This window comes from Glossina fuscipes, unplaced genomic scaffold, assembly GCF_014805625.2.
Source record: "Glossina fuscipes isolate IAEA_lab_2018 unplaced genomic scaffold, Yale_Gfus_2 2, whole genome shotgun sequence".
NCBI classification, from domain to species: domain Eukaryota; kingdom Metazoa; phylum Arthropoda; class Insecta; order Diptera; family Glossinidae; genus Glossina; species Glossina fuscipes.
In genome coordinates, this window is record NW_023998416.1 from 16345405 (window position 1) to 16371081 (window position 25677).

General features: G+C 33.4%; 1 protein-coding gene and 1 long non-coding RNA gene across 2 annotated transcripts; both read right to left on the reverse strand.

Moving 5' to 3' along the window:
• Positions 1-2094: 2094 nt before the first annotated feature.
• Positions 2095-5697, reverse strand: LOC119633776. Its single transcript, XR_005246889.1, has 3 exons — positions 5635-5697; positions 3460-3601; positions 2095-3400 (listed from the first exon to the last, which is right to left on the reverse strand). It is a non-coding gene; the product is annotated as an uncharacterized LOC119633776 (long non-coding RNA).
• A 13683-nt stretch (positions 5698-19380) lies between these two features.
• On the reverse strand, positions 19381-25396 carry LOC119633937 (menin). Its single transcript, XM_038027785.1, has 5 exons — positions 24230-25396; positions 23076-23723; positions 22885-23016; positions 22291-22796; positions 19381-20280 (listed from the first exon to the last, which is right to left on the reverse strand). The coding sequence occupies exons 1-5, from the start codon at positions 24567-24569 to the stop codon at positions 19609-19611; spliced, it is 2298 nt and encodes a 765-aa protein (XP_037883713.1). The 5' UTR covers positions 24570-25396; the 3' UTR covers positions 19381-19608.
• Between the last annotated feature and the right edge of the window lie 281 nt (positions 25397-25677).

The following is a 25677-nucleotide window of genomic DNA, read 5'->3' on the forward strand; positions in this document are numbered from 1 at the left end:
TTAAAATAGAATCTATTTCTGCAGACCGTTGCTGAACACGTATTTAATTAAAGAGACATTAATTTGCAATAAATATTTTAGGTGATGAGTTCCAAGGGTCCAGTGACCTGATGAGCATCATAACGAAAAACAAAAATTGAACTTTGCCAGCCACAGCGGCACAGAGTGTCTTACCAGTAATAATATGTAGAACGTGTATGTGTTGTTATAAAACTTGCCTGATCAAAAACAAAAAAAAAAAAAAAGGTACTCGCCTAATGTCGCTCGTTATAAGTAAGCAACACCAAGGCCGTACATTTGAAAACCCATTAGAACTAATGTAAATGGTTATTATAATTTTATACTAATGAATTCAAATTTTAAAATAAAAGAAACAATCGAGATGATACAACATATCTGACAACTACTACTACTTTGTAACGGCCGCGAACAAACCTCGGGTAGGGTGTCTGTCGGTCTGTATCAACCGCAAGTATCGGAATAACGGCATGCCGTTAGACAAAATCATGCGATTTTGTGATACTGTTTATAAATCACATGATCTTGCGGGATATGAGTGTTTTATTCTCTTCTTTTTCCCTTTTAAATAATAAAAAAAAAATATTTATATACATATTGAATTCTACGATTGTAAAACTATATAAAAATAAAGGAAAAAAACAAGGATCAATGTGTTTGCCTCAATCAAGATGTGTTAAGAGGAAGAAGAATAATTTTCCAGTAGCTTATGAATTACGTGCACCCACATGCACCTACATCCCAGCTGTGTTGTGATTGTGCCGACGACGTGAGACGAACTTCCTACTTCCTTGCCGTGGACAGGAGCCGCCGAAGGAGACAGCCACGACATCGCGAGAGGATTGTATTGTAAGTTACTTTAGTTATTTATTCCCCTGTTGTTTTGTGTCCCCGATGAGTAGTTAAGCGCTACAGCTGCCACCGCTGTAGCTGAAAGGAGAAAGGGGGTGTGCATATGTAGGGCCGACGCCAGACGACGACCGACTGACTTACAGTGGACAGACAGACGGCAGACAACCGACGGGACTTTAATTTTATTTTTATTTCTTTGTCAGAAAAAGACAAATACTCAGCCGGCAATGAAAGTAAAGAGTCTCATGAAAACTTCTTTTTGAACAAATGCAACGTTGCGAACCAACAACAAATTTAAAAGGAATTTCTTTTTAATTTGTTTTCGCGCCTGTAAACAAAAGCAAAATGAGTCTACCAATAGGTACATTTTAATTTATATTAAAAATTACTATTAATATTATTTTTCTTTTCAGAAGAATTAATGAGAAAAACGGCAATGAGCCTCGACGAAATCATCAAAGAGGAGAAAGAGAAAAGGAAAACAAAATCGCCACTAAAATGCGTTCGGTGCGGTTCTACCATAATATGCTAAATTTGTGCAGATAAGACAAGGCAAACACTAATCGAAAAGTAAGTAACGAATTTGTTTTATTTAAAATCTGAATCTTTTTTTATTTTTAAAACATATATTTTTTTTTAGGAACCCCATAAGAATAACAATCTGGAACTATTAACTGAAGTCACAACGAAAATCAGCTCATACAATTATAAAAAAAGTTCCTCAAATTGTAAACTAACACAATGTTATAAAAAAGTGTAAAACTGTAAATAAAAATTTCTTCAGTGAATATGAATAACTATGAAACTAACACTTGGCTTACTTCCGTAAAACATTTAAACAAACAGACCCTACAACGAAACGCTTCCAGTAAAAGGAAGGAAAATGTACTGCTCTAGACGTCTTCATTATTGTTCCATACTATCGGGTAAAAATGTTTGTTTCTTTACTTGTTTCGTTATTAACATATCGTTGGTGTTGGTCTCGACAAAATTATTCTAATAACGACTTGGTTGATGTATAATTACCAAGCGTTCTTGAAAACTGAAAAAATAAAATTTTGTTTTTCAATAGTCTCCGTACATAAAGGAAAATCGTTTCTATGCTAAGAGTTAAGAATATATTGAAAAGGAATCGCATCAAATTCCCGAAAAAACAAAAAGAAAATAACAACCAAATAAAAGAAATTTTGTATAAATCGACGAAAAAAAAGCTTAAAGGATAAAGAAATTTTGTATAAATCATCAAAGGAAAACCTACAAACAAGTGGCTGATCGCTCAGGTAAATTTAGGGTAATTGTACTTGAAAGAAATCTCACGAAATTCCAGAAAAAAAAATTGGTAGCGAGGTGAGCGAAGGAGTAGGCGTGCTTTGATATAGGGAACGAAAATATTTTCCTATGAAGAGAATACTTTGAAGAAATGTGAAATATGATATATGAAGAACTCCTGAAAAAGGTTTTCCTAACAAAAGAATACTTTGAAGGAATGTGTGAAATGTAAAATGAAAAGGAGAAATTCCTGAAATACATTTTCCGAAGAGAAGAATACTTTGAGGAAGTGTAAAAATATAAAATGTAAAAGAAGAAATCCTGAAATATATTTCCCTAAAAAGGTATACTTTCAAGAAATTTCTTCTTTGTACAAAACCTGAAGCCGCTGAGCTACCCCAGCACCAGGTTTTGGGCAAAAATAGTCGTCATAAGCCCTCTAAAATCTCCATTAAAGTTGCTTGGCTATGTTACTTTCTTTTCTATGCGCACTTTAAAATTATATAACTGTTATTAAATGGTAAGAAATGCAAAATTTATAAAGAAAATAATTAAATATTTTTTAAGTCTTCTGTAATCTTATGTTGCTAGAAATATTCTTCGCATATTTATCAAATTGCAAATTACGCTTAAATGAATACTAAGAGCATTTGCTTGCTTGCAATTGACTGGAACAATAAGGGCTTTTACAAAAACTATATTATTTTCCACTTGTCATGATTTAGTTATTATATTCGATTGTTAATATTAGTAGCCGTTTATATAACATCACTTTGAGAATCGTCGCTTATACGTAGATAATTTGAAACTTACCATTCGTATTTATCGAAATCATTTGCATTCGTATGTCGAAATCGTTTGCCGACAAAAGCTTTGTGTTACGCTGATTCTAATGAGCGAAGTCAACTCTCCTATTTTGCACAAAACGTTTCTATCATTACAAATGTTCCAAAACGAGCAATTCCTTGTGGAGTTTTTCATCACATATACCAACAAGCACGTAACGCACACAGCATTAGGCAAAACGCCGAAGGCTCAAAGATACATTTTGTTTGTGCAAGTTTAAGTACTAGCGTTGAATCGTTTATCGTTATCACATTTGATTGCCTTTGTACATCATTGTTTTTACGAATACAAGTAATCAGAAATACTGGTGATTGCAGATACCAATCTGATATATAAAGAAACATTAATGATTTTTGCGAACATTCAAGCGCACGGTCTCGTGATATAAATTTTCAAAGGAGATGCGGACGAGTGTCTGAAAAATTCATACAATGATTTCCAGCAATCAATAATTAGCTTTTTCTTATCACTCACCCAAATTTCTATCTCAGCAGATAATGGAAGAAGTTTTATGGACTGTGACGTAGCAATAAAAATTACATATCTTTTTCATAACTTTCAACCGACCGCTGATCATTTCAAATTTTTCGACGTACACGTCTTACTTTAGAATTTCCTGCAAAGAGAAAAATAATTTCATATGAAGTAGTTGGCAATAATAACAAAATGCTAACATTTATAAAGAATAAGAACAAAAACAAAATTTCAAGACGAAACACTTTGTTTCTCAGCACAAAGGAAGGGAATTCCAATTCTATTAAGAGTTAGATGACCGCAGCTCATAGCATTTTTAACACCGAAATTTGTAGAACGAAAACGACTTGACTTGCTTTCAATATGAAAATTCCAGCGTCTCAAACATATATATTAAAAATGTTGTCACAACCCCGCTAAGTTTACACATTTTTATAAAACCGATATTTTTTCGAATACATCTTCAGAATTCTCCTCCATTTTTAAAATGCAATTACTTTCGACTGTATATGTCTTTTCAAGTATATGCATACTGCCACTTTTTTTACTCGCGTTACAGTTAGCAAAGCTTGATAGATTACATCAGATAGACATTATTTTCACTTAACAACATTCGTACAAATATGTTAATGGCCACCTAAGTTGTCAACGAATCAGACAACTGCTGTGAGTACCATACATGAAATATTTTATTAATTTTTTCTGTTTATAAATTATTTATGTTGTGCGATGTCTTATGACTTACCTAATATTTCCTTCTTTTTTTTTTTTGTTTGCATTTGATATGGATTGGACCTTTTTGGACTTGAATTTAGATCCATAATCCAGTAACTATATAGAAATCCATTGCTGATATTCATAATTTCACTTGATGATGAAATAATGATGCTTTTTTACTAAATTTTTTGATTTTTTGCTTTCTAGGTTATGTTTAACTCATTGGTGATGAAATTGTTTACGTTAAATTGAGTAATGTGCTGTTAACTTAAATTTTTTTCCATTATCTAGTCTTTATAGAAATCCATTGATGATATTCAAAATTTCACGTGATGATGAAATATTGATGCTTTTTTATTACGATTTTTTCAATTTTTTACTTTCTAGGTTACGTTTGACTCTTTTCTTAATTTGAATTGAGTGTACACGCTGAAGTTGGTTGTGTACACCCCAACGACATAATGAAGACTGCTTTACCTTATATACTTTTAAAACCAATTACATTGTAGTTCACAAGACAGTGAGGTTTTGTTACCAACGCTGACCCACTCGTTTTACGTTTTTTAACCGCATTTTCAAAATTATATGTTACGGCTTCATATATATCCATATTGTCCGAAGGCTCAGCGCTATGTTACTATAATATTGAAACCATTCTAAGTTTAGGTTATTCATCCCATCACGTAACAGACTGCTCAGACTGTGCAAGACTTCTCGTAAAAGACCACGACTAAGCTAAGTTATAAAATTCGTTATACTTGTACAGGGTATTCTTGAAAGATATACGAAATTTTTTCTGTTGCTGCAAAAGATACGATATAAAGTTCCTATAGTTTTTTTTTTGATGTTGAGTTAAAATCGACTAAATATATAAATTTTCTATATAAAATTTCTTTTGAAATCCACAACCGGTTGTGCAATCACATTGTCAAAACATCCCAAAAGAAAACTCCCTTAATTAAACTCACAATCGTTTGCCCGTCCGTCTGGCGTATATAAAGACATTCTCTCGATAACAAAAATTTGACATTGGGCGAACAATTGAAAGATCGTTCAGGCAGATTTGTATTGAAAACGGAGCATATCGGATAAAGAATGCGCTTATAGCACAATATAATAAAAACAACAGCTTTGATTTCTAGATTTTTGGTTCCCTATACATATAAACCATACAACGATCGAAACTTCCACATATATAGATGAGCCTTTTTCAGATGTACAACATTGAAAAAAAAACATCCATCCGACCCTTATTATTATTATTATGGAGCATGAAAATTGTTTTCCATTGTTATTCTTAAAATAAATATGTCGGATGTAAAAGATTTGGTGACATTAAAATACAACTTTCTTGTTTTATTTGCATAAAACACAACCTCCAAAGCATAGCAACCGACGCCGAAGTGTCTGTGTATGTTTGCTCTGCAAACATGAACATAATAATGGCTTTGCACTTACATTTAACGACAGCTTCCGCGAATCCCTTATAGATAAGAACACCGAAAGTGTAAATCTCGATTATAAAAATGGTAATAAATATACTTCTATATCTGCAATTAATTATTTTAGAAAGTTTTCTCACTTCTACTATGTTATACAAAGCCGGCGAACTGTTCTACAATTTTTCTGATGAGCGTTGCCAATACAATTTCTTATGCAAACGTATGGTTGCCTATAGCTAAGAATGAATATGCAATGAATATATGGCATAAACTATTCTTTTGTGTTGCATTGTTGTGAAATCGAGAAAAAGCAAAATCTCATTGTAATCTTGAAACTATTTTCAGGCCGGAACTTCAACTTTGTTTGGTGGTTTAACACTAGAATATGCCTAAATCTGATCAATTTTCTTTATCACGAATCAATAAACAATCTTGTTTGTTTTTATATTAACTTTCTGATTGTTCTTTTTTTATAAATTTGTTATTTACGTTTACCTTGATTTCTTTAGTTGGGTGTTGTTTACATTTTCACACACACTTTAACACAATATTCTGAAAACGAAAATGACCCTTCATTGTGTCAACTCGCAATCGTTTATATAAATTTCGTTACAGTTTGTTACGTTTTCTCTGACGACGAAAATTGACATTCGTCTTTCTTTGTGTTAAGCATCAATTTCGTCGCCGCTTTCTGATACTGTTTGCTTTTTATATACAGGCAACATTAGATAAACAACACTACACATACAAAATTGTATAAAAACATCATTTTACAAATTTTCTATCCTAAAATACCCACACAATATTCTTAGGGTTTCTTTTTTTACAAGCTCAACTCTAAAGAAATTATTGTGGTCAAATTGGTGGCTATATATTTTGCTTCCGTCTGCAATGACATAGTTGAGAGAAAGACCGATGTAGCGCATGCAAAAAACGAAATTTGAACGAAAATGAATGGTATCCTGCGCATAAAGTAAGATTAGCAAACAAATGAAAGTGAAAGTCATATTTAAAGGTTAAGGAATTTAATTAGTATTCATTCGGTTTGATGTATGCGACTCTAATTTTCACGCTAGTAAGTTCTTCATTGTGATGGAAGACAATGAAAAAGGTTTTAAATTTGAAATAGATGCTTTCTAGAAAATTCTATTTGAACATATTAATATTCGATTCCGTTAGTCAAAAAGCTAATGCTAATATGCTAAAAGGCAATGACTTCAAGTTTTGGCCTTAATATCTAATTCTAAACAGTAGAGGTTTTCATGCATATCACACATATACAGATGTTCCTCATGTACCACGGTACTTGTAAAACACAGTTTCGGTATTACACGGTACAATATTTGCATTTGGAATGAAATTTTATAATAAAATTTTCATCATGAAATTTTACACCTCAAGACTTGATTTCGATGCGACTCGGTGTGTATAATTTTGATCTACGTTATATCTAAGTTTAATTAATTAATTAATTTTGCTTTTCTATACGGTATATTACTTTATATAAAAAAATAAAAAGGTTTCATATAAGACACTTTCGATACAGCATAGTACGAATTAAGCGACGGACGCCGGTACTGGACTTTTACTTGGCTTCGTTGGACTTGGCAGATCGTTTGGTTTTTAAGTGAAGGAAAAGAAGAACACATAAACCCCTTGTTAGCAAACGACAACGAACATGTCGGAAAATTATGTTCGGCTACGCCGCTTATTTTATACTCAACGGCTTTATCTTAAAAAATGAAATTTCGATACTATGTAATACTGAGCGAGCATGGTTGGTTTTACAAATCTTGTACATATATTATTAACTTTTGGCTTTAAGATGGTTTTTTAAGAAAATTGTAGCCGATATCTTAATTTTTCGTACAGGAAAGTGTTTACCATAGGAAAATAAAAAGCTGCACCGGCAAGTATACTTGGATCGACTTCAAGGAATATGTACTTTATAGAGTCTTTGAAACTTCTTTCTGGACATTGTAAATATTTGCACAAAGGGATGAAATTTCTATATTTTATAATATTGAGAGAGGGTATCCCGTTTTTACAAAGGTACTAGAGCATCATTTATAGCGTGTATGTGCACATTTTTATCGTTATATCTGTTTACGTCTGAATGAATGAATAAAAAATATAAATATTGTCTTCGATTTGCGCTGTGCTATGAGTGAGTTATTTGATCGAACGGACGTATATGCGGACATGTTTAAATGCAGGATTTGACATATTTGGTAAGTTAGAGTATAGAAAGAAACAAGGACGATTTATTATTGGTTAGTTACCTGAAAAGGCACCTAATTTTGATATTGGCAGAGACACAAACAAAGGAAGTAAATGGATAACATCAACACTTTATATATGGCAATATATAATTTTATATAAAAGTATTGTTACAATGTATTTATTTAACTGTTATTACAATGTATAACTTACCAAACGGATATATTCCATTTCAAAGCTAAATAAAATTAAAATAGTTAAAAGCATTTTTAAATTTTTCATTCATTTATTACATTTTTATGCATTATATTTATTTAACAAGGAAAGATCATTTATATATTATTTAAAAAAAAATTTACTACAGTTGCTTTTAAATGCGGATATAAATAATCAGCTATTACAGATTTCCGTGAATTTTGGAATTAAATTTAACTTTATAAGGTTCCTCTTTTCTACTATTGGGCTAACAATTGTGGCTTGTTCTTATATATTTTGTTTTGCTCTTTTGTTTTATTTGGGTTTATATTAATTATTGCATATGATATCGATATTGTTTGCCTTTAATTGTGTAATAACCGCTTGAAAGATGATCTAAACAACGTTTCATTTCCTCTCTCATGTACTTTGATGTGTAGGTGTGCACACATCTCAATAAATAAATTGGAAGCATTAATAATAATATTTACATTTAAAATTTTTAGTATAAAAAATACCATTTTCCGAAAATGTTGTTCTTTTTGTAGTTCTTCTGTGCAACTTGAAAATTTATGAAAATAATAACACTTAATACATTTTTTTGTTTTTGTAGTTTTTTATATTTAAAATCTAAAGTAACAATTTTTTTATACTTAATTGAGATTGTAAAAATATATTTATATAAATACGTAAATTGTACGTTGGTTGTAGTTTCTTTTATTTAAAACTAAAAAACTAAAAAAAAATGAAAAAAAAATTAAAATAACAATTTAAGCAAGTTGATCATTTAATTATACATTTAAAAACATTAATATTAAATTAACATTAAATATTATTAATAATAGTAAAACGTACTAAACAGTCAAAAATTGATGTAGCCTCTTTCCCTTACGTCGAGCGAATATGCAATAAATATTATGTATACTTCACGCGAAGACATTTCTGCAGAACAAATGTTTCTTGAATTGGAAAAATGTTGCATTAACTATATTTATTTGGATAATTTCGCTTGATGTAAGTTAAAAGTCACTACATAGGTTTCAGAAAAAAAAAAAAACAAAATCACATACGCTATGGTATTTTTAGAAAAGCATGGTTTGGTTGCCCTTTTTGTTTTTCTGTAATATTTTCGTTCTTTCGTCATTAATAATGTTAATTAAACAAATAAAAACAAAAATCTTATATACCTAAGTACACATAACACATAACATACACTAATGATATTATTATTTTTAATAATGAATTTTTAATATTAATTGATGATTATTTTTTGTTTCGTTTTTATTTTTTTTTCGTTTTGCTTGTGCATCACAGACTTCCCACTCAACAACGTAAGAAACGGCAAAAATCATTTCGAATATTTATTATCATCAGTCAATTGAGTAACTATAGCAATTAAGAAACTTAATAAACAATATTTTATAATGCTCACTGCGTTTTATGGAAATATTTGCTTCGTATCTGGATCGATATTCCATCAAAATATGTGTCATGTTATTTTATAAAATAGCTAAGTATGCGCTCTACGATATAAGCGTTACACAAAAATGACTTATTCGAAAATCACGTCTAGTCGGTATTCTTCGAAGTATTTAAAACTAGGTTGATAGCGAATTGCAAGTTGGCGCAATGTCAATTTACAGGCCAGCTATGGTAGAATTTAGTTTTTAATTATTGGTAAAGAGAAAAATATAAGAACGAAGGCATTTAGCTGGCACAGCACATATTACGAAATCGATAAAGTGAAGCTTTACTTTTTATTACATTTGTTCTCATTCAGGAAAAAATTGAGAAAATAGAACCAATCGCGTTCAAACGTAACTGTTCAAGCGTGCTAGCGTACCTTATAGGTCCGTTCGCAATTTTTTAATTGATTTAGCTTACTTGTCTTACATTGATCCTTCTCGTAAAAAGTTCTTTTAGCGTCGTGCTACTTCGTCGTCGTGGAAGACAAATTAGGTCTATATATTTGAGGAAGAGAAATTAAAGAATCAAATGCAAGTTCTCCAAATAGGAAATCAAAATTTGACTATATTTTTAAAAAGGAAGCGGTGTGTGTAACGAGTAAACGATTGGTTGCGTTGTTGAGAGCAGTGAAACACGCTCCCTTCCCCGCTTTCAGCTCACATGATGGACGACGGGATTGCGCCAATTCCGAGACCGAGGCAACCGATTTTTGTCTTTATCTCAATAATGTTGTTCGAAGTGACTTCCCTCTTCCTTGAAGAGGTTGGTAAGAATGGTCGTCATGTGGTGTAAGTAAAATTCAACGCAAAACATCAGCTGAACCCGATATTACAAAAGGTAGTTTTGTAAAGTGAAAACAAAGACGATATGCAGAAACTGAAACTCAGCTTACAAACGAAATTATGAAAAAGCGATGCATAAATGGCAATTCAAATCACAAAATACTAGTAAAACATAACTCATCAGTAGAGCCTAAGATATAAATGAGTTGTAACTGAGAAGTCTAATGTACAATGACAAATGGTTAAATGATCAGTAAAATGCTGAGTGATCCTAATACACAATTATATTGCTGTTTGATTTATTTTTGCAGAGTTAGCTTCTATTGTACGATTCGCGTTTCCAACAGTAAACATATTTAAGAAAAAAATTTCAATTATTTAATTTAATTTTATTGAAAAAGCAACTCTTTTATATACTCATTGTAGATTAATTAATAAACGTCATAGAGTAATCAACCACAATAGTGGCGACGAGGCGAAAAAGAAAGTTAATGAACTGCGTTTTTTTGTCAAAGAAGAAAAGATTGTAAAAAAAAAATTAAATGCTATAAGTTGTGATTAGGCAAAATCGCCAACTCGTTTTATCTTCACATACCTCCCGTTCGGGAGGGAGTGCTAGTACTTAAGTTGTGGGAGTAGTAGTAAGGGTACAGTAACTGACAACGGGCAGTAAACATCTCAGTTGATTTTAACTGAGATCTGGCAAAGGTTGTCAACAGCGATCTTTAAATGGAATTAAGAAAGCAACTTCCGTTCAATCGTAATGTTCTCTGAAAAATTGTAGAACAAGGACACGGATAAAATCTTGTGAGAGGAACCTGGAATCCGACCAGTTATCCCAGGTTATAAGGGCTAAAAGCTTCGTAAAGTGAACCACTTTTTTCGCAAAAGCAGCAAAAAATTTGCAAAGAAAAAACAGATTAAAAGAAACTAAACTGCGCTCTTTTTTTGCAAAACGAGCTTATAAAAAGTTTGCTAAATCGAAAAAAAGAAATAGGTAACAGATGGAAGAGATGCAACATCGAGCATCAACAGCATAATCTGGCAATGCAGGAATTAATGAAAGGTTCGACCGAAGTCGAGGCTTAATATGCAAACCCAAAAAAGTTCGAGTTCGTAATTAAAGCATTTAGTACCAACATCAAAGAGTTTAAATATTATGAACACATTTGATCGATACGAAGACTTATTTGTTGTAGACTTTGCTAGGCTGTATGGCGCACCTAAAGTAGGTTTATTGTTAAAAAAATTCAACCCAATTGTTTGTAACAAATATACGACTTATATCTTACCAAAGACATCAATTAAGTTCAAGAATACCATAGAAAAACTCAATGAACTGTTTGGCACCTATATGTTGCAATTACATATTAGATATAACTGTTTCCAAATAACAAAAGATGATCATGCAGAGTTTATCATATACGCAGGCATCGTCAATAAAAATTTAAGGTATACGGATTGTTTCTGTTTTAATTCATGTGCTTGGTTTTTGTCATCGGATTTTGATAGTCGCACTAAGTTATTGAATAAAATTGACAATGACGGCAGCTCCATTACATTGGAAGCTCTTAAAAAAAAAAGGTTAACGCTTGAATAATCCGAAAGTTGATACAGTGCTTATGAAAAAGTCTGCAAAGCAAAAGTAGATCAGTACGTCTGTACATCAAGTACAAGCGGAGAAAAAAGAAATGTCCGTTCCAAAGTGTCCGCGTTGGTTTTGTGGTGGCATACATTTTGCTCACGAATACTCGCACCGAAAACACTAATGTGAGCAATGCAGTGCAGTTGATCACAAGAAAGGCTATCGCAATGAAGCTAAGAAAGCAAAGATGTAAAAAAGATGTTTCAGAAAATATAACGAAAACAACAATGGCAGACAAGCGTCCTGTAGCCAGCGCTCAGTTGATGTTTGGCTTGCAAACTGTCAACACGTATGTTTGCGCAAGCGAGTGTTAGTTTGACTGTAATCAATTTATAGAAATTGATTTTCCGAAGAAATGACGTCCTCCGATGAAGTTGCTAGTGGCGAATGGTGGCCAGAAGGCTGGACCACTAAAAGAGGGTGGTGAAAAACGCAACCACAGTCCTCTACCTCTGTAAATATTGATGAAAAGGAAACAAGCAAAAATTTATTTAAAAATTTTCAAATTTATTGTGGAATGTTCTCGGGCTACGATTAGAAGAGAAAAACAACAATCAATTACTTAGTCAATTCTTATATATGTGTGCACATGTAACATTCGTTAAGAAGAAGACGGCTTGACATAAAGGAAAAGAAAAGAAAAAATTTTGAATAATTAAATAAGCTTTTAGTTCAAATATCGTAAAAATCGAATCAATCCCTCCTAGGCCTTTTTCCATTTTAAAACAAAAAAAAAACAAGAGGAAAAAATTTATAAAAAATTTTTGGAAACTACAACAAAAACAACGATATCGCAACCATAAACAACAAATTATTTTAAAACCGAAACGAAAAAGAAAAAAGGAACACTTTTTAAATATCCTTCAAATTATAAAACGTTTCTCCTATTGTTACTATACTAGCACATACTACAAACAATAGTTCCACTGATCAGAAGAGCAAATTGTTTAAAAGGTTATAACCAAAGCAGAAAGGAAAGCAACGCATTAAAAAAATAGCAAGTGTTCTTAGGTACCGCTACAATAACTGTTTTGAGTGCTACAACTGGTGCTCTGGCTCTAGGCATACATCTAGCGCCAGAAGAACGTCAGACACTTTTAAGAAGTGAGCCGGAACATCCTGCGTCCTGGAGTTGAAGATCGCCGATGTAGCAGCTACCGCGGCCGACACTGCACCGACGCCGATGCTTGTACTGTAAGTTACTTTTAGGCTATTTGATTTTGTTGTTCCCAATGAGTGGCTAAGCGCGAGCTGCCACCGCTGTGGCTGAGACGTAGGGGCGTGCATATGGTGGCGATGTAGGGCCGACGCTAGACGATGACCGACTGACTCACTGGTGACAGACGGACAGCAGACAACCGACCGGACCTTTTCGTTCTTTTAGTTTATTTTTATTTTTCTTTGTCAGTAGGCTCCGAGAGCCAAACCCCAGGTCAAAAAAAAAAAAATATATATATATATATTTATATGCTCTACCGGCCGAAAGGGGCTAAGACCGTGACAAATGTTTTGAATAAAATAGTATGCGGATATTGATTCATATACATATAACTTCTTAAGCAAGTGTAGAGACACCATCAAGAGAAATTTAGGCTGTGGTCCCTTTAAAAAAATAAAGAAACAAGATATAAAATACTATTACAAACAACTATTAAACTGAGTTTCAAGGAATGTTGACTTGACTTTATAAGTCAAAATATAAAATGAATAAAAATAAGCAAATAAGGAGAAAATTCTTTTTTAAATAAAAAATAAAAACAACCTAACTGGAGACAAGAACTGACACTCTTCAATGTATCACGATCAAATTTGCAAACTTGACGGCCAAATGCTTACCAAAAACTTCCTGGTGGCGTCCTAATCTACTGACTAAAAACCAAGAGTGTAAAAAAATATTTTTACAATCTCTATAAAGAAAAGAAAAGTTCATAAATGGTTGCAACAGTGCTAGTGGGAGAACGTCGTCGTAAACCTCATTCAGATCCTAACGCATGCAGAGTCTAAAGTGAAAGAATACATACGTCTTCTGTTTCCCGATGATGCGCGCCAGAAGGACATTAGCGACGGAATTGTCCGGACGGTTTGACAAGTTGAAATAATTTTAGATAAATTGCAACTTCTTTTGTGTGAAAGGACAAATCCACGTGCAAACATATTTGAAGAAAGTGTATATACGTAACAGAATCAAAGTACGAAACGAACATTGCTGAAGTATTCCTAATATTTTTGTTATTGTTCTTGTCAATGACTGTCTATCTAAACATCGACATATTTTCTGTGATTATTAAGCACGTGCTGTTTATAACGTCCAACGCAATATTCTGTTGCTTCATCGAAAAGTAAATTACTACTCTTCGCTAATCTCGACAACATTATAATAGTCATCATAGGTGGGGCAATCCCAAACTTGTATTTAACTGTATTTAATTGTATTATATATTTTTGTACTGAGGACGTTTTGCGTCCTTAATGCCGGAAAATAAAGAAATGCCAAAGAAGCGAGCCACAAAATCACAGTCCGAAGCCTTACCATGTTCGGCACGAGAGAGCAGACTTGTAATACGCGTTTTCACAATAAACCCTATAATGAATGAAGCAGATGAGCTAATAAATGTAGTGGGCATGTTGGAAGATACGACTATGAGGAAGTATGAGGAATTCCCCAAAGGACCAGAAATGTGATAAAATTTAAGAGCCAACAAATGATGACAGGGTGTTTTCAAGTACAAACGTTGCATTAGTCGGCGTTTAGGTGCAGACATATAAGAAAGTTTGCAGTAAAAAGTGTGGCGCCTGCGTATATTACTGTAGAAGATTTCTGGCGGTTCAGTGTTTACGTTGTCTGAAATAAAAAAGCAACAACTTGTGAGATAGCGGAATCCAACTAAGCAAACTTCTTTTTATAATTATTTTCCGTACCTAACACTTTTTAGTAGCTAATGAAAGAAAATAATTCCAAAAAAAGAAAAGCTCCGAAATTCCATATGAATAACGTAAGCGGGATTGTTTTAGAGAAGAATTGTTTAATTGTGCGATCATAGTCGATGCACAAGTGGTATCTGACGACGGCAGGGCTTATCATAATAATGAAGCAGGAAAAAGGAGTATTGTCAGTCTATTAACACAAAGTGGCAGCAGTCAACACAGTAGAATTGAGCTGGCGAGGCATATGGAGCAAAGAATCAATGTGCATTGTATGACCTCAGATATCCATCCGACTCCGTTCTTGTCTAGGATTGATGGACGAATTCTAAGTAGTGCTGCCTATTTTCAGGCATAATATTTTATGAAATTCTTCGTCTTATTTCTTCATATTTTGATATTAGATCACAGTTTCTGGATTTTAAGGGAATTAGATCAAGTTTGCTACCTGTGGTGTTCCTCAGAGATCTCCCTTTCATTTGTTTTGTACGTGAACGATTTGTATTTACAGGCAAATTCGGAGACATGTGATTGGCTAATGTTTACTTATGATGTTTTTCTATCATTTAATTGTGCTTGTATTTCGCACGTGGCCTACGAACGTAATGTGAGTCGTTTGAGTCGTGTGTTGCGGTGAACTGCTGACGACAATTTGCTAAATATATATTCCTCCGAGATCAAAGGGATTATGTTTGCTCCTACCGTCAATTTCTGATGGTAGCTTCCATCTTGAATATGTTGAAATTGGAGGTGTTTGCAAAAGTGCTTAAGTGATAATAATAATAATGTTCCCTTTAAATTTATTTTTCTGCGATTTTCTCGAAATCTCCAAGTTTACATTCCTACGACTTGCAGATTGATTTTTGAGAGACCTTTTCTAGTGAGATTGGCACGTTTCTGGAATTGTTTGGCCAATGAGCTTGGTATTTTCTCCCACTCTAACAATGTTTTTCGTACCAAACTTTTGAAATATTTCGCGAACTTCACATTCGTATGATTACTTTATAAACATATGTGAACGTGTGCATTAAAAATAAAACCAGTTGGGACTGCGTTTTGTAGTTTGCCGTATATTTCGCTTCTTTTCTATTGTTTGGCTACGGAGCCAATTCTGATAGTATGATTTGTGATTTGATTTTATATATGCATGTACATATATACATATATATGAGCTACGTAAACTTGAGAATCTTGGTGTAATGTTCAGGGTTGGTCTTACTGCATAGTATATTCATATATTGGCCTGGATGGTCTGGGCGAACGTATTACGAGAGTGTATTAATAAATAAATAGATCTCAAATTTTTCTTCAAAAATTTTCACCCTTTTTTTTGCTTTTCCTGTTGTTTTTTTATATTTTTATAATATTTATAGGTTGTCTATTTCAGATAGCATTCAACAACGGAACGGTTTCAATGAAGGTCAATAGTTAAAGAGCGTATATTTTTTCTTCGATATCTGTGCCCTTTGTCCAAAGCGACGTCGAAAACTAAAGTGATTTGTCTCCATAAGTAATCAAAACGCGATCAGCGATCAAAATATGAAATATCAATTACAATTCTCCCTGGTACGCTACTTCCAACTCCGATATTGTCACAGATGGCTCCGAGGGTTTAACGTGGGTACACTACCGAGAAGGTTTAACCCCACGGTGCCCGATGGCATACGGAGTGTGAAACACTCGAACTCCCCGAGGTTAATAATCCTCGCAACATACGGTGCCGAAGGCGGCGCACACGTTGCCATGAGGAGTATTAAGTACCCGAGTACCAGACGAGATACGTTATGGTTGCATCTCCCCTTTGGTGAGGGCGAGGCGAGCTGCTCAATAAAACGTTCAGACACTCCCTCCGGGTGGTAAGCACTGTCCCGTTAGCGCTTATACCACAGACTTCCAGCGATTTTCTGCCTCTGGAAATCCGTTAGAGCTGACCCCAAGGATCATTTCGGTTTCGAGAGGCAAAAGCCTTCCAGTCATCTTCCTTAGCTTTTAAAAGCATGCGCTTGTATTCATACAGGCCTTGCCTTAAATCGATTCTGAGTTGGGCAGCATCCGCACTATCGGACCGCCTTGCACTTTGAAAATTCCGCCAAAGGCGGCGTACGGCTCTACGTTTCGCGGACAGAGCAGCCGTCCACCACTTGACCCCCCGTCGATTTGTCTTGCGACATTTCTCAAGGGGCAAGTCGTTGACACCACGAACGGACCGGGAAATATACTCCACCTGCTCATCCAACGATCTACATGCTCCGATATTGTCACAATCCAGGTTCACACAATCTGCAGCTTTTAAACGCCAAGAACGATATTAAAAAGTAAGTATGTGATTAATGCAACATTCCCAGTTCGCCAAACTTGATTGATCGAACTTTATACTTTGCATATATCTTCTTTTATGGGTTACTGTCTCGAGTCATGAAAGGTAAGAAAACGAAACACAATAGTTCTCAGCATAGTGAATGAATGGCAAACCCTAATGCTGCCAAGGAAACCATATTCATGCGAAAATTGCTATAAGAAATGCGTTATAATACGAACAATCAACAAAACATTACATCAATAATCAAGGGATTTTGCATTTCGTCATAAACTCTATCCATTAAAAATTAACAAAATACGTAGATATGAATTACTATAATACAGGTTAGGTACTTAACGACGACGAAGCAAAGTTAGGTCTACTCTCCAACCGATATTATGACAAAGAATTTGATGAAGAAAAAAAAAAATTTCTTAAAGTTTATGAATTCAAATTAAATTTTTTTTTGTGAAAAAATATCTGCGCTGTGTATGAGAGTGTGTATTTCTGTATATATGTATTTTGTAGTTTTAAACAAACGTTTTTGCTTATCTTAGGAATTCATATTTCATTACAAACGAGTGGTCAGTATCATAGACATTTTCCACAATTAGATCACTCGGAAGGGTTAGACAGTAAGTAGTAAATTAAAATTAATCTTCACATTTTGTACGCGTAGATAGTTTAAAAAAAATTGAAAATTCTAGGCCGTGAGTTTGTCTGTTTTTGGTTAAAAAAATTTTCCTATAATTTAAAAAAAGAATATATATATCCTTCAACCATTTGACAGGTACAAAATAGTTATCCAATTTCGCTGGTGAAAATAATATTTCGTCCTTCCTTTAATTTCAGCAAAAAGCAAACTGTATCAAATAAACTTAGTTACTAAGAATATATTAAAATACTTGCAAATACCGACAAACCAAACGTACGAAGAAGAATAATGCGATTTAAGGCTTTCTTTATTAAATTTCACTTCCTTTGCCGACTATAAGATCTATTGCACAATTTTGGCGAAAATATTGAATTTTCCATATGATAGCAGGCAGCAGTTCCACATATTTTGCGCGTTGAGTATAGGAAATCTATTTATCGATCCGAGTTTCAATTTTCTTCATATCGGCATAGTTATAACTAGTGAACTTATAATTGCCGTAAGCAAATGCAAACTTTAATTTAGATAATTTTCAAAAGTCGTTCAAGCGTACACAGTTCGACAAATAAATGGTAAAATTTGTAACTAAAAACGTAGCCCAATGAAACGTTTGAAGAGTTCAACAATAATTAGGGCGCACCGCATAAACTAAATTGCAAATATTCCATATATCATTTGTTTTAAAAGCAACAAGTATCCATAAAACAAAAATTGTCTGTGCCGGCACGTATTGAAGCGCGTTAAGAATTAAAATCCCGTTATGTATTGTCATTTAATAAAAATATTATTAATGAAAAATAGCTCTAATATAGGCTTAAACAATAAATAAAAAAAAAGAAGAATAATAAATTAGTATACGTGTAAAAGAATTGTAAAATATGTTAAATAAAAAAAGTTTAAAAAGTGAGCACCATAAAAACAAAAAGTTTTTTGATTTTCCTTTAAATATAATAAATATAAAATTTATGCGCGCGATTAGCTTCAAAATGATTTGAAAATAATAAGAAAGGAAATTGCATATTCCTTAAGTATTCTAACAATCCCACCACTTGAAATACATTTTTGGTAATTAATGTTTTGACGACTCAATTGTGGTCGTATAAGTTAAATTTTAAGATGAAACTAGATCTACAATAAGTAATCGATCAAAACATATTAAAATATCAAAACTTTTTCGGAACTTTCAAATATTCAAAATTGATTTATGGACTTAATCCAAGAATAGGTATGTCAAGTTTCAGCCATCTCAATTTATCCGATTTTAAAAATTTAGTTTAATTTGATTTTGCCAGCTCTCTGCAAGCGGATTTCGCAAAGCCAAATTAGGATGTCTTGCCTACTATGGAGACAGTAATTAGTACATCTTTTCCTCTTGGTTTCTTGGCTACAACTTCAATAAGCCAATTGTTAAATGATTCCTTTCGCGTGGTGGGAATATAAATACATAAAATCTATCTTAATAAAATTTGTACAGAAAATAGGCGAAAATTAGCTTTCATTTTTAATATTGTTATTTATAAAAGAACGCCTAGCGTTTTTCGTTTTTTTTTTTTTTTTTTTTTTTGTATAGCAAGATTAGCGGAAATTTTGATTTGAATGTTTTTCTTTCTTTTGTGTGTGCTTAGGTAAATATTTGAAAACATTATTATTGCTCGTTAATAACACAAAACTATCTGGATAAGGACTTCCGAGGCAAATGTTTATTTTTTTTTTATAATTTTGTTCGCTGTTCAGCATATTTATACACCCTTTAATACTTACCGCCCGCACAGCCCGCTGTTGCAGAAGCAATTATTACATTGCACTCATTCACGTCTCGAACGTTTGGGTCTTGAAACGGCAATTGATTCACCATGTTGATCCGTTGTTTTTGGGTCAGGGCCTTGTGTAGCACTGTTATTACTACTGCTACTAGCATTTCCGCTACCACCGCCACCAGCACCCAGATTAACGCTGGCATAAACTGAATTTGTTGTGTGATTGCCCATTTTATCAACACCTCGCACTTTTTTACTGGCCACCGACTGCGCGGTAACTTGTAATGAAATCGCATGCGTGTTTAGTTTCTCGGCCAATAACAAATCCTTCAAGCCTTTCATTTTTTGACTATATAATGTAATCACAGGACGCTTAAGCATAAATTGTAGGGGGTCTTCTTCATCTAATGATGCTGGAGGTGCAGGTGGTGAAGAAATAGTAGAGGTTGCGGCGACATTTATTATTTTCGCCATATTTATTGATTGATTAACATTGCTGTCCTTAACATCATTAGTAGAAACTTTACTGTCCGACCCATTTTCTTGGTCGGGTGAAGTGTTATTGCTGCTATTATGTTTATTATTTAATTTTTGCTGTTCGGCAAATGGTTGTCCACCTCCCTGCAGCAGAAAATCTGGATTTAAAATTTTTTCCCCACAAGCTGCCGTTAAATCAGCTAACGTTGTTGGCATTTCCGATTTCTTGGCCTCGTTGAATTTCTGAAATATATGTTTATCGGATGTAAAAATTTGAATTGAAAGCAATTTAAAGAAAATAAATAAAATAAATTTCGACTGTATCATATCATAAAAGAAATAAACTTTGAACGAATAAACACCGCGACTTCTACAAACAAAATGAAAGCAATATGACGAACATAAGGTATACGAGGAAAAAATCGAACGTTCTCGAAATAAAACAACGCATAATGTGAGCCTATATATATGTGTATAGAAATTCATACGTACAAATAAATAGTTAATCTCTAGCAGCGGAAACTTTTTGTTATATATATGTATATATAATTATCTTTTTACGAAAATTTTTTTAATATGAAATATGATTTAATCCGACTTAAAAAGAAACAAGTTCTATCTTTACTCGAATTGTTTTGTCTTAACACGATTTCTAAAATTCTATGCATCTTTTTGATAAATTTTTTCGTTCTCACTTCGCATAAATGTCATTATGATTTCCCGTTATATTATTTACAATTCAGTTAGATTATGTCGATTACATACGTTCATGAGTGCTATTCCTCCATTTATTCATAGCGTAAAGAGGTCAAATATTTTTTACACAATTTAGTTTGATTTTTCAAAGTACAACTTATTTTTTATAATGTATGTAATGATTTAAAATGTGTAAACACGAAATAAATTTGAGATTGAACACTTTACATCCGAATTTTGATTCAATTTAACGAATTTATGCTGAACAATTTAATCACACTCATTATATCAATACTGCCTGTTTTCAAGATGGCAATTCCACCAAATTCATGTTAGCCAGTCAAGAGACCGGCTCCTTTGATTTTGTCTCGCACCAGCATGATTATCCGTTGCTTTTACTATCACCACTATTTGGTAGTGATTGTTTTCCAATTCAAGAATAAAACCAAAATTTATGAAGAATTTCTAATTAATTTCGTGTTTTACAAACCCCAATTAGATTTTTTTTGATTCTTTAACAACCATGCATTTGCGTGTAACTTATACCGTTGTTGCTTTTGCGATAGCTTGTTGTCGATAACGTTTCGATAATTTTTAGTGCTCATCGAAGAGAACAGGTCAAGGTTGCAAAATATCTGTAACGTCGAGAAGTGTTATGGGAAACTCTATAAAATATATCAAGGAACCGAGATGGACTCAATTTAGCAACTCCTATACGCCAATGTATGCCCAATTGCAATGCTTCGATTTAGTGTAAGAAATTGATGTGAATATTCTGTTAAAAAGTATAATCCGTTATTGTGAGGAAATAAAGTCAATATTCAGTTAGTTTAACAATTCGCATTATCTAGCTACTCTTATGGGAAGATTTTGAAACCAACTAGTTAAAAAATTCCAAATTTAGTTAATAAATGAATCGAAGCATGTGCAAATCATTTTTGGGCTGCATAAGCGAGTGCAAAATCATATAAAAGTGTAGTTTGAAAATATGTACGACATATATATTCTGTATGATTCCATATACCATCGAAGTATCGAAAGAGTAGATCTTTGCTTCGCGTAGATATAAAATATTGTACACCAATTAAAGCAGTATTTCCGCTTCATTTTGTGGTGATGTTAAAGGTCATGACAAAAATTGCTGATTTGTTAGTTCTTTAACGATCTGGAAGAGAAGCTTGCTTCCACAAATATGTATAAGGAAAATCTACTAAATTTGCTACGAAATTCAAATGCAAGTGGTTGCCTTTCATGCACAATTAATCTCTGTCAAAGTAATCTTAGAATCAGTCTTATAGGGAAAGAATAGTTTTGTAGGGAAAGAATTTGGTTCTGGGGGCATCTCAACATTAGTGTCTACTACTAAAATGGCGAAGTCAATCTTGCAACTCAGGATCAATAATAAGTACCTGTGATTAAATTCGCTTTAGTAGAAAGAATTTAAGTACGAATTGACGATAATACTAAATATTTGAGATGGTGAACAAAAAATTAGAGAAAACCGAACAAATCGAAGAAAATGAAAAATATTAACAAAAGAATCCTTATTCTTCTTACCTCCTCTTTGTTCACCAAGTTGTTATTATTGCCTTCAAGGGACTGCTGCTGCACAGAATTGTCTCCAACAGTTTTGCTTTCGCTTTTTTGATTATATTCTGATGCATTTATGCCTCGTTGAACCGCCAGCGGTTCATCTTCCGGCACTTTTATAACAACTTGGGAACGTATGTCGTAATCGAATTTACATATGTTATTAACTAGGGGCTTGGCCCAGCCGATGTGCAAAATTGGCGTTAAACTATCTTCTTCCCATTGACAAATGCCATCATAAAATCTTAGAAGATTAGCAAAAACTTCTGAATCACGCAAAATGCTACGTGCTGAATGACCAGAACTTTCAGTTTTCATTACGTAGGGTATCATCTCATTCGCTATATCTAGCAATTCCTTGTAGATCTCTTCGTCATCACGACATTGATATGTATACAAACGTATAACATCAGCAGCATTAGCCCAAGCGCCAAAAGCCTCTCTATATTTGTTTAGACGATTATAGTAGTTACCTTGTGGTGAAGAAACAGAAGAACAAAATTATTCATGTATTCATAGTTTCTATTAAATTTTTATTTACTTAACACATGCAAGACTTACCTTGATAGGTATAGGGGTAAACATGATGATTCTGATAGTGTAATCGCGCCGATTCTATGGCCTCACGGTATAGATGCTCGCAAGACACGCGTTTTATTGTTGGATTAACTTCCTCTAGCTCTCCCAAAGTGCCTGCAATTATAAAACTATTATTTTTTATTAAAATAGCAAATAAGCAGTTTTTACATTACCTAAAGCCATTGGATACTTTTTTAAATGACCCATATCGTAAAGCAAACCCAATAAGCGTTGCTGTAGCTCAGCCACTTCAACACAATCACTATTGACGGATAAAGAAATATTTATAGCAGATGCTATGGCTGCAACCTCCATGGGTTTATCGCACACAACCGCCAAGCCGCCTAAATAGAGCCACGAGCCTGACTCAATTCCTGCTGTTATGTCTTGTCCCCGTTTGTCCTCACTACCTTTGCCATGCCAAGTAACTTCAATTGTTTCCACTTTTTTATTACCAAATACTACCCACGCATGATCTTCCGATATAGCTAGTCGTACGTCGCGATAACCCAGGACTTGACATCCGGCTACGACTGCTAAAGCAACGCCAAAGCAATCCAATTTATTCCCAGACAAATAACTGTACAGATTTTGTAGGTGAGCGCGATCCTTATAACTACTACGAATTAACGAATGCCATATAACATCGGAGACTTTTTTGATAACTTCACGAGATGCCCGCCGATTGTTGCAAATCGACGACATTTTAGGTTTATCCACAATAGACAGAATACTTTGGAACTTCTTGTAAAGACCGGAAACAAGTTCATATGTTACGGTAGGAAACGGTACCGAATTGCCGACAATTATATCAGAATTACCTAAAAAAGGAAATTAAACAATCCTTATTCTTTTTTTCTTGAATATGTTTATATGGTGTCAAACGTCGGTGCAACAACAAAGAGATACCGATTTTTAAAAACGCATGGAAAAAATTGCAAAAATAACTTACATTTATGAATGTTTAAAATTGAGCAAAATATAAACTTCTTGACCTGCCTACTTTTTGGAAAATTTTAACGCATTTGGTAACAAATTTAATTTGATAAAGGAAAAAAGTTTGCTAACAAACGAACAAGAATAATTAACCAATAAAATACTCTTCTTTTCATATTTGAAATTGGAGTGTAAGTGCATAAACAAAATTCTGATATTAAGTCTTCAGGGATATCCAAATCTTTTTTTCCTTTTCATTTTAACTGCACTGTGCTTTACGTTAACTACTATAAATTGAAAAAACACACTCCACATGGTTGCATTTTAAGTTTTCAGTACGCAAACGAGAATAAATCATAAGCACAAAAAAGCACAGAGAAATTATACACACCTGCCGTTGATGATAAACCACTGCTTACAATACCAGCTACGAGAGCTGCTGGGCCGGATGATGAAGCTGCTGCTGCCGCAGTCATAGAAGCATGTTCGGCAGCAGAAGTAGCTGCTGCATGAGCTGCATCTCCAGTTGTCAACGATAATTCAATGTAGCCCGCCACAATTGACAGCAACGTCAAATCTGGTTCAATACCATGCGTATGGTATTGCTCTAGAGAACGTTTAAAAAAGTTCACAACATCATTGATTGATTTTAGAGGAAATAAACTGGGGTCAACCGCAGAATTTAAAGCAAACGAAGGGCTGCCGCTGACACTGCGAGTTATGGCGGCCATGACTTTGACAACAATATTATTTATATATATCTCTTTATACCGCAATCATTAACAATAACAAGAGATTTAATAAACTTAAACGTAAATGCGGTTGAAAGCAATGCAACCGATTTCCTTGTACTAATCACAATTGATGGAATAGTGCAACTGTTCACAGCTTTTTAACGCTTATGCCCTGGATGGTTGAAAATACAACGTTTTATTTATTTATTTATTTTTTTTTTTTTGGCTAACACTTAACGACGCCACAAGTTGACAAACCACTTTTGTATTGCCTGTTTTGCACCTTGTTCGCTTGCAAATGAATGCAATGATTGTATAGAACCTTCTTTGTTCTCGTTTAGCAATTGTTGCAACTAAAATATGCTAAGCACACTGAGTGCTTACAGTGTATTAATATCCTTTATGGTAATTTTTGCAAAATGATTTAATTGATGTTGATGATAAGATATCCTTGCTGCATTATATGACTTTTCGCATATTGATACCTTTGCACGTTTAGTATTTCATCCGACATACGCAACGACCGTTTGCCCTTGCAGCAACATGTCATTCCTTCAGTAATTGATAAATTCACGCAATTGGATTTGAAACTGATTCACTTTCTCATGTCTATGTGTATGTACTAAGATACATATGCATTGAACAAAAACAACAATAACTTTAATTTTCCTTTGCAAGTATGTATGTATTAAATAATGCCTATTTGCATTAATCGTAAAGCAGAGTCCTTAAAAAATAATTTTACAGCTTAAATATGGTTGAAATTTTCACTATTTAGTAGCTATAATTTTCAAACATTCACAATAGCTATTATTTATTAACAACGTTTGGAATATTTTTGGTTACTTTTTCAGTATTTCTTCTATAATTTTAATTAATAATTTTAACAAATATCACTTATTACGTCTTTGTATATTAAAACTCCGGCGTGTTTGTAAACATCATGATTTTTCGACACAGTATTACCAATATTGTGGTCTCTTATACACCAATAATCATTGCATACAGGGCAACACTGAATGTTGAAGATTCGGTACAGAACGCTATTCGTACGCAATTAAGTGTATAATAACAATCGTATTTAAGAAAAAGTAGGAATTAAAAT

Excerpts from the sequence above, each read along its gene's own strand:
- LOC119633937 (XM_038027785.1), bottom strand. The coding sequence starts at position 24,569 with ATGGCCGCCATAACTCGCAGTGTCAGCGGCAGCCCTTCGTTTGCTTTA. Across the intron at positions 23,724-24,229 it reads TGGTTTATCATCAACGGCAG|GTAATTCTGATATAATTGTC; the intron begins GTGTGTATAATT and ends TTCCTTTTTTAG. Across the intron at positions 23,017-23,075 it reads AAAGTATCCAATGGCTTTAG|GCACTTTGGGAGAGCTAGAG; the intron begins GTAATGTAAAAA and ends TTATAATTGCAG.